The sequence below is a fragment of the Papaver somniferum genome, chromosome 8 (assembly GCF_003573695.1).
Source record: "Papaver somniferum cultivar HN1 chromosome 8, ASM357369v1, whole genome shotgun sequence".
Lineage (NCBI taxonomy): Eukaryota > Viridiplantae > Streptophyta > Magnoliopsida > Ranunculales > Papaveraceae > Papaver > Papaver somniferum.
In genome coordinates this window covers 74,909,080-74,918,538 of record NC_039365.1, presented here as the reverse complement: position 1 = coordinate 74,918,538, position 9,459 = coordinate 74,909,080, and the positions used below count along the sequence as shown (strand labels likewise).

Genomic DNA, 9,459 nt, shown 5'->3' with positions numbered 1-9,459 from the left:
AGTCTAACAAGTGGATTACATCCCACTGAACACTCAAGTTTGGGAGAAAAATGAATGTTTCGACAAACTTCCTTCAAATCATTACATCGTCTGAAGTCAATATGTTGCCTTAGAAATGTTGAAGGCATGACTTTCTCTTTGAATTGCGTATCTTCATAAGTTGAAGATTTTTATGACGAAAGTATTTTACTTGTGCACACGTACTTCATCATAGACTCTTTAATGGTGCTCAAGTACTTCTGAGTTCAAAATGTCAAATTAGAGCCAAATTGGTTTAGTCAAAGTCTGGTCAACTATTTGGTCAAGACCCGGTCCATTGGGTTGACAAGGTCTTGGGTAATGAATATAAACATATATAGTCCATTATATATGAAATATTCAGGCCCAATGATAATAAGTTTGAAACTATGAGCAAATGAGCCCAAACCATATCGTTAACCCTAAAAATTGATAAAATTCTTCTTTCAATGTTCTGATCGAAAGACAAATGCATCGTCGTCCGATCATGATGAAATTTTTACAGTAGATTCATCACAATGTTTCGACAAACATATTAAAATTTAAAAGAAATTCCGTGCGTGATAACGTGGTAAAGCATCCATGCAAAAAAAATCAATCGATCCAATATAGCTTTGCGGTATAGCTTCGTGCGTGATAACGTGTTGTAGTAGAATAATATGGGGAAAAGTAAGAGGCAGAGAAGAGAAGGATTTCTATTGATTAGCCTATTACATAGGTAAAGTATCCTTTATATACATAAAAAGAGAAACCCTTAGGCTTTTAGTTGGGCCACACACCCATGGGCCGTAGGCACTACAACAATTTAAGACTTTTTTCTTTATGAATATAATTATAGATTTATCGGTGGTGCTATTCAGCTGCCAATTCTCCACCTCCCTACTCTACTCCCTCTAATCTAAACCCCACATTTGGGAAATGGTGAACTCCACATGTATCTGAATGTGATTCAAATCATAGATGTGTGGTGTGGATTGGAGGAAGCAGAGTAGGGAGGTGAGTAGCATTTCCGTAGATTTGTAGGTTTAGTTAATCAAATGATTGCCTCAGGAAAAAAAATAATAAAAATAAAAAAGTTAGTCAGAGGATAATTTCGACATTTGCTACAAGTTATGTCCGGACATTCAAGAAAAAAATAATCATGCAGCCCCAATAGCTTTCTTTGCCAACACAAGGCGGTACGAGGCGGATCTCCCTGGTGGAGGGATAGAATGCACTGTTCAACAACGTGGTTCCTAAGTAAGAAGAAGTTGGTGGGATCCAAAGCTATCGTGCTTCGCAACACATACTGAATGACTCGTGAAGACGGAAAGAAAGAGAATAAAAAACTAGAATCTTAATTACAACTCTGCCCATCCAGAGGCATGCTCTGTTTTCTTCCTCTCTTTTTTGTTTTTAACTAAAAGCTTAGTGATTGCCAGTTATGCAGTTGCAGAGGAGAAGTTGTTTGTTATTCGAATCTGTATATCTATATTTTTTGAGCTTCAAATCCCAAACCCATAGATAGAATATAGGAAGACTACAAGAAGAAGAAGCTTCTAAATGTTGCAGCAACCGTGAGATCCTGATGTTGTTAAGGTTTTAGAAAGAGGGTTTCAGTAGATTCAATGGCTGTAATGCTGGGGAGCAGACAACTAAAGGGTGGAGGTGGAAATGGAGGACTTTCTAGAAAATGGGTTTCCTTCTTCTGCATTTCTAGCTTCATTTTGGGAGTTCTTGTAGTTAACAGGTCTCTCTCTCTAGTTTCTGTGCATATCTGTAGAACTTGACTACACATTTTATCCCAAATTTTATGAGTTTTCCGACAAGATCATAATTTTAGTGTGAAAAAAATGCGGTTTTGAAGGTTGAATTTTGTTTCAGTTTGGGTTTTTGTGGTCCTTTTCATTTTTCTGCCTTTTGAGCTTCTTCGTAAGAGTTAATGTGGAATTCTACCTTATGGGTTTTGGGGGTTATGATCAAAATCATATTTATAGGTAGAAAAAGTGGATATTTGGTGTTGGAATTTGGATTTCAGTTTCAAGGATTTGTGATCTGAGTTCGGTTTATGTGTTTCTGGTTAATAAGTACTTTTCAGATTATTTTAAAATCTTACTTAACGGACCATTTGGATTAAACAAGATTTGGATTCCTTAGATTTAGTTGTATCAAACAAATAGGAACCATTTAGTTCTTTATATATATAGATTACTTCTCAAACTGTCTTTTCTCACATGTTATTTGTTGCTTCTCGTTTCATTAGATTATGAGAAAATCACCCAAGAATTCCATCCCAAGTAGTTTGACCTGCAATGATCTTAGACCATGCTAACATTGAATTAATCCCTTCATTTGGCTTATTAAGAGCTTAAGAAATTGTTGATAATGAAGAAATTTTTCATACCCATTGTGTGTGTCTATGAATTTCTAGCTAGAGTTTTTGCTCTTCTAAGAAAAGCATGTGTATTACGACTCATCATCTTTCTCAAGTAGAACTTGATCAGGTTATTGTTACTACTACTAACTGGGAGGTCCTTAGTTATAGAATCTATTATGTGTAAATAAGAACCATAAATGTTGCTACAAATCAAGTAATATGCAGGCTCTCAGATTTATAAGTTCATGACTGAGGTTCTTTTGAAGGGATTGTCCTAGTCTAGGTTGTTGGAAAATCAGTTCAATAGAACGTAGATTTGGCAGAAAAATTCTGTATATGGTCTTATTGTCTCAAGGTTCTAACTAGATTGAGCTCTGTTAGCAAGATGGCATTGTATCTAATGTATGGTCATCCGAGTTCAGATAAACCTAGTTCTCTTTGTAGCTTCATTCTGGAAGAAATCATGTGCTCTTTTGTTTTTCACCTCTTTTATCCGTTCTCTGTGAGTAGTCCCTCTTTGCACACTTTATTTGAAAGGGAAGGTCAATAGGAGAAATGGTAAATAACAAAAGCTCGTATACAATTGTTTATTTTGCTGATGTTAATGGTTCTTCAATGAAAGCTCTGAACAGTGGAAGTGTGTCTAATGAACCGTATATTCTAGATTATCTCAATAATTCCCAAGAGAATAATACTTGTTCATAATTTGTGGCTTAATACATAGGTTTTGGGATGTGCCTCAGCAAGTTGATGTAGTGGAGGACACTCTGGATTTCCAAAGTCATCAAAAGAGAGAGCTTGAACAGACAACTGATTGCAATAAAAAGGCAAGGTGCAAGTGCAACAAAAACAGATGCTAATGATTTAATAGCCCTTCATTCTATTAAATGTTTCTCTTTTTCTTTCTAGGACGCTTCTATCCAAGAAGGAGATATTCTTAATCAAGTTTCACAAACTTACGATGTTATCATGTATGTTTCATCTACCTTCTATGTATTTTGTTCTTTCACTGAGCTACACTACATTCATAGTTAAGCTGAGATTGATAAAATATAATAACAGGAATTTAGACAAAACAATCTCTACACTGGAGATGCAATTAGCCTCAGCTAGAGCTGCAAAAGCAGGAAATCAAGAGGGATCTCCAGTGATTACAAAGCCAGGAACCGAACACTCGAAAAACAGAGAAAAGGTTTTCTATGTTATGGGAATAATGACTGCATTTAGTAGCAGAAAGCGCAGAGATTCAATCAGAAGTACTTGGATGCCTAAAGGTTTGCATATCATACTACAGCACATGAGATTTAGTATTTTTGCTTCCCTTTTTTCTTTTGCTTACTTTCACGATTTCACTGACAGGAGAGAACTTGAAGAAGTTAGAAACAGAAAAGGGAATCGTCATGCGATTTGTTATTGGCCACAGGTACGGTTGTTATTTGTCTTGAAAGAGACCCGATATGTGCTGGTCGTTGGGGCAATGTGCTGTCTTAAGGTCCCATCATGCCAATGTATGTCTCTGATCTTTGCTTTTGTACACTAGTGAGACCCCAGGCGGTGTCTTGGATCGTTTGATCGATGCAGAAGAAAAGCAGCATAATGATTTCTTGAAACTGGTTTGTTTCTGCACTTCACTATTGATGATTATAAATTGTTTTTTCTTTGATTAAAAAAAATTAAAATGGTTTTCTTCTTCCATGTTTGGTTACTAAAAACACTTACGACTTCAAAAGCGAATTTCATTCATTGTCATTGAAGAATTAGTATCATTATTTGCAGAACCATGTAGAAGGTTACCATCAATTGTCTACCAAAACACAAATATATTTCACGACAGTTGTAGCATTGTGGGATGCTGACTTTTACATCAAAGTTGATGATGATGTGCACATCAATCCTGGTTAGTAATTCTGAATTACATTCTACTTAAGAACTTCGAGCTATCACTGAATCCATCAGCAAGCTGGTATTTGAGGAACTGATTGAAACTTTGAGACACCACAGGTATGCTGGGTTCAACTTTGGCACGTCAAAGGTCAAAACCCCGTGTTTACATGGGTTGTATGAAGTCTGGTCCTGTCCTGGCACAAAAGTAAGTCCTATATTACTTTGTTTAGTGTCGGTAATGATATATATGACTGTTGCACTTACTTGCACACTTAATCATCCTCTCAAAATATTAGCTATTTGATTCTCTATTTGGGTCCTGTAAGTATGATATAAAAACCATATGAAGGGGTGACGATGGATACCAACCTACTTTTCTAGTGCTCCTTTGGATCTCACTCTCTAGGTACCCATTGTACTGCAGAGGGGTCAAGTATCATGAACCTGAGCACTGGAAATTTGGCGAAGAGGGAAATAAATACTTCAGGCATGCAACAGGACAGCTGTATGTTATATCCAAAGATTTAGCTACCTACATTTCAGTCAATCGGTGAGCCAAAATTATGTAGCAATATTTTCTCTTCTTTTAAAGTAAGCTATATAGCTCTCTTATCATTATCCCTTACTATTCTTCAAAATGCTAACGACAATGATGTTTTCTCTTGTAGGCACATACTTCACAGATATGCAAATGAAGATGTCTCACTAGGTTCCTGGTTCATAGGCCTGGATGTTGAACATATTAATGATCAAACCCTCTGCTGTGGAACTGCCCCAGGTACAAAAACTCTTCTGAATTCCTCTCCTTCAATCCTTCTATATATAACCTATTATATATCTCATAGAGATATAGTACACAAGTGTGGCGTGGTGTATCTTACCCACACGTGTTTTACACATAGTACATCCGTAAACCTCGAACGGAAAGACCAAGAAACAAGAAAGGTATTTTCATTTATCTTTATGTTTATTTTTATTTTTATATAACAGATTGCGAGTGGAAGGCACAAGCAGGTAATCCCTGTGCTGCATCATTCGACTGGAGTTGTAGTGGTATTTGCAAATCGGTGGAAAGGATGAAAGAAGTACATGAACGTTGTGGTGAAGGTGATGGAGCTGTTTGGCAATCAAACTTCTGAAACGCCTTCTGTTTTTGGAATCTCACTTGTAGACTGATGTAATATATCTATCTGTTCCAAAAATGCTATCTGAAGGATCCCTTCCACCCGATTTTTTGGGGCAAGATGTGTCGAGGGAAGGGGTAAAAGTATATATAACGATCGACTCGATTTTTGGCATACATACTCTTTATACTTTTGTTGGCTACAGAGAGGTTAACAAAGATATTTATTTTAATACCCTATTACAAGAGAAACCAAATAATCAATGAAAATTAGTCCCCATTTCAATTTGATGAGTTTTACAAATAACTTCCTATTTGGGATTGGCCATAATATGGCCTAGCATAGAATTCACTAGAAAACTGAGGTCGACCTCTTTACTACTGTCCGTACATAATCCTAATAAATCATCCCCAGAATTGGACTAAAGCAGACCCATGAGAGCAAATCGCTTCTGCAACAACTTCCAGATGCAAACCTGAATGATTGATATTTGAGACTTGGAGGTTTTCTTACTTGGGAAACTTCAACATATAAAGGTGCATTTTCCTTGACTGTTTTTCCACGGCTATTCTGCATCAGTATAGGACTCTCCTTCAGGTATAATAGCAAAACTTATCAGCAAAGACAGGTAAATTAACAAGATTAATGTGTTTTCATCAGGGAAAAAAAAAGACTAATGTGTCAATAAGGGGTCAATGAGAGAACCACAGTCAAAAGTCCATAAAGTTCAAACAGAAAGTGCTCGCAAAACAATTTGTGTTTACCTGAGAATAAATGAAACAAAAAAGGAATGTGTTACACTTTTATCTTAAGCAGATAACAATATTAGATAAGATCCACAGAGTACAACTAGGATTCTTCCAGCTACAGCTAGATAGACACTAAACTGTATCCTAAAAATTGAAGCAAGGTAAACGTCAAACAATAATGAACCACCATATCAATTACATGAAATGTCCTTGTGTATGGGAAACAAGGTTCCTTAAAATTTCATTACTGAAGCAGAAAAATGAAGAACGCAAGTTCCAGCTCAAAACTTATATCCAGAGTTTATGCAATAGTATACGAGTAACAATAAGCCAAGTTAGACTATGACAAGAATGTCAAATCAAGCTGTTACAACCAACTTAATGAACAATAAGTAAAGACTAAATCCTTCATTTGAACAGAGGTGGTGCGTTCTGAATTTCCTCAAACACTAGTAAATTGAATGAGACTTCCACAACAATGCAACGACATATTGTACAGTCTGACAAACTAATGCTAGGGGAGCCTCCTCTCTGGGATAGAAAGACCAAAAAAGTCTTTTAGTTCTCGCATACCAAAATAAACTGATTGCAACTAGCAAACACCAAACATAATCTTATTTAACGCAATGAATTAAAATGTCGGCTTAGGTGAATATCTAGAATAGTATCGAAGATATATAAAGAAAGTAAATCATGGTAACAACGAAATGGATAATTCAACCAAAATCTCAAGTATTCTCTTGAAGTGAAAACTAAAAGAGAACTACCATATGGTAAATGGGAAGGTGGAACAGTAAAGGTTATATAATAACCGACACTTAGGAGATTGAGATTCACTATTTAAGAAAGATGATTACATGAATGATTCTAATTATAATTTCAGTTTTCACAAGACAACCACTAGAAGTCCCAAGCATGGATGATGGATTTGAGATCAGCTAACACTGGAAGAAATCACAATCTATAATAGGACCAACCACCACACAACACAAACATATTCTTCTAGAACAAGTGAACAATAATTAGTCCATTCTCATAGAAGCTATAAGTTCACCCAAATCAAACCATTTTGTTTTAGAGAAGAAGGGCAAATTGTATTAAGAACTGATCAAAGTGATGAATGCTAAAAGTACAAAAAAGAAGAAGAAACTAGCTGTGACCACAATCAAACCATCATTCCCATTATAATCCAATAAAGACAAAGGAGAAAGCAGATCACATTAAACGAATTCAAGTTTATGTTTTCAGCAAAACCACACACCAATATGAAGAAATGTGAAAACAAGGCTAAATTCTTACTTCATTTGAACGCATTATCTGTTTCTAATGAGGATGGAGACTGAGAATTCTTCAGTAACCTCTCCTTTTTCTTCTTCTTTTTGTCTCCATTTTCATTATCAGATAACTGATTATTACTCTTTCTCTTCTTTCTCATCCTAATAACTTTTCTGCATCTTGATATTTTATCTCTAACTTTCCAAACATTTCCTTTTCTAAAAACCCATTTATCCGATTTCCAAATTGATGCACTTGTATCAATTATCATTACATCAGCCCTAGAATACCCTGATATAAATCCACCTTTCCATTTTTTATTTTTCTCCAAATCAAACCCTAATTTCTTCTTGTCTCCCTCTTTATCACTATTATCATCAGCAGTAGAAGGTGACGTTTCTGGATCATCACTTTCATTACTAATAACACAAGGTTTGGGATTTTTCTGTTTCCGACCGCTTCTTGTTTTCCTAGAACTGATGTCTTGACATTTTCTACCAGAACTATTGTTATTATTATTATCCATAATGAATAATTCTGATAAAACACTACTCATTAAATCAAACAAATTCTCACTTTCTTTATCTTTCTCATCTCTTGAGTAAGTAAGAGATTGTTTCTTTTTCACCTTTGCTACTTGGATTTCTTCTTCTTCATCATCTTCTTCCATACCGACTGATTTATTATTATTCACCTTTTCATCATTCGTCTCAGTAACTGAATTACTTTCGATACTAGTATTAGGGTTTAAGAAATGTACAAGATCGACATCATTACCAGCTGGAAAACCTTTTGAAACTCGAAGACGGTCTAACCAATTCGAACCAGATTTCCCCGCACATGACATTTTTTAGAAAGGGAGATTAAAGAAAGATTTTGATCAGCATCAGCGAATGTGAGAGTAAGAAATAGGGTTTCATTCAGCATCATCTTAGTTGGTTCTCCTTCTCTTCTTTTCTCGGCTTCTGCCGTTTTGGTGGATTCTATTATACGCTGGGGTGCGTAACGCCGTAACATACACCCTGACAACAGGCCGTAGGTGTTAAAAACAAATTCTTATCCTTTGAGATTAAACAAGGAAACTTTTTATTAACCGAAATTCTAAGGGTACGATGAGTTTAAGATCGAAAATAAGAGAATACATAAAGTAAAAAAATTATCTCGTTGTTTTAGAGTAAAAACTGATTCTGATGGAAATGGTAAATTTGGGTGTGCCGCCGAGAAACGAATCTAAACCCTAAACAAATGTACTGCACGGGAGTACTTTATATTCGAGAGATCAATCTGTAAAATTTTGGCGTAAACCAAGAAATGGCATTTCCAGTCTTGCTTCGGTCACAAAATGAAGGAGAAGGGTTGATCTTAGGGAGGGAAGCGAAGAAGGTGTTGAGATCAGAATGGTTAACTCTGAAGGTGTGGTTGTTATATGACTTGTATCAGAATTTGGAACTTGCTTGGGAAATGTAAGCTATAAGTTCTTAGTGTTTTCTGGATACTCGTGTTGGTAACCAAAACTGTCCCTGGTTGAAATAGATTGAAAACTTATTTACACAAGTCATAGTTGAACACACTGATCTCGTAGGAAGTGGAGGTAGTTATATAATGGAGAAGTGGGGATCGTGTAAAAGTGGTGGAAACCATGTCCCTGTCATGAAGGGAAGACTGGTCAGCCTTACACCCACTACTCTCTTACTGCTATCAACCGTCTGTCTTTCCTGGCACTTTCTCATAATGGGAGTGTTGCACGCCGCATGCTGTAAACCGCCAGACCAATACCCTGATGAACATCCCCCAATTTGTGACATATTCGATGTCTCGAGTATTTTCGTGGAAAATATGTAGAAAGTTGCTGAGTGGGTCTTGCTTGCAAGACCTAATTATTTTGACCAATCACGCGCAAGCTAGGCGGGGGCGAACATATTTGAGCAGCTGTCAGAAGCTATCAATGTACATTAAAGATGTGGTGGTCGGTCCCAATGGGAGAATGATGGCTGGAAGCCATTTTCACATCCTATTGGTTGGACCAAATTAAATATAAACCGGTTAAATTGGC

The 9,459-nt window shown here is 36.3% G+C and overlaps 2 protein-coding genes across 6 annotated transcripts; one reads left to right on the top strand and one right to left on the bottom strand.

Moving 5' to 3' along the window:
* Positions 1–1,319: 1,319 nt before the first annotated feature.
* Positions 1,320–5,619, top strand: LOC113301611 (beta-1,6-galactosyltransferase GALT31A-like). Its single transcript, XM_026550389.1, has 11 exons — positions 1,320–1,747; positions 3,099–3,201; positions 3,284–3,345; positions 3,437–3,648; positions 3,734–3,797; positions 3,915–3,987; positions 4,151–4,271; positions 4,376–4,463; positions 4,683–4,808; positions 4,927–5,036; positions 5,249–5,619. Exons 1-11 carry the CDS (start codon positions 1,626–1,628, stop codon positions 5,395–5,397), a joined length of 1,230 nt encoding a protein of 409 aa, XP_026406174.1. The 5' UTR covers positions 1,320–1,625; the 3' UTR covers positions 5,398–5,619.
* LOC113301612 lies at positions 5,593–8,346 on the bottom strand. 5 transcript variants are annotated; one of them, XR_003336390.1, is made up of 3 exons: positions 7,431–8,346; positions 6,088–6,146; positions 5,593–5,952 (listed from the first exon to the last, which is right to left on the bottom strand). XR_003336390.1 is itself a non-coding variant. In XM_026550392.1 (2 exons), the coding sequence occupies exon 1, from the start codon at positions 8,251–8,253 to the stop codon at positions 7,432–7,434; it is 822 nt and encodes a 273-aa protein (XP_026406177.1). In that variant the 5' UTR covers positions 8,254–8,346; the 3' UTR covers positions 5,593–5,952; position 7,431. The 5 variants fall into 5 exon arrangements, 4 of the variants coding, with proteins under 4 accessions (XP_026406177.1, XP_026406175.1, XP_026406176.1 ...); XM_026550392.1 differs by lacking the exon at positions 6,088–6,146; XM_026550390.1 differs by lacking the exon at positions 6,088–6,146 and having other exon boundaries at positions 5,639–5,973.
* Between the last annotated feature and the right edge of the window lie 1,113 nt (positions 8,347–9,459).

Bases quoted from the DNA above. Each gene is read 5' to 3' on its own strand.
- LOC113301611 (XM_026550389.1), top strand. From the start codon at position 1,626: ATGGCTGTAATGCTGGGGAGCAGACAACTAAAGGGTGGAGGTGGAAAT. The intron at 3,202-3,283 runs GCAAGGTGCAAG...TTTTCTTTCTAG, and splicing joins CAACTGATTGCAATAAAAAG to GACGCTTCTATCCAAGAAGG. The intron at 4,464-4,682 runs GTAAGTCCTATA...ATTGTACTGCAG, and splicing joins GGTCCTGTCCTGGCACAAAA to AGGGGTCAAGTATCATGAAC.
- LOC113301612 (XM_026550392.1), bottom strand. From the start codon at position 8,253: ATGTCATGTGCGGGGAAATCTGGTTCGAATTGGTTAGACCGTCTTCGA.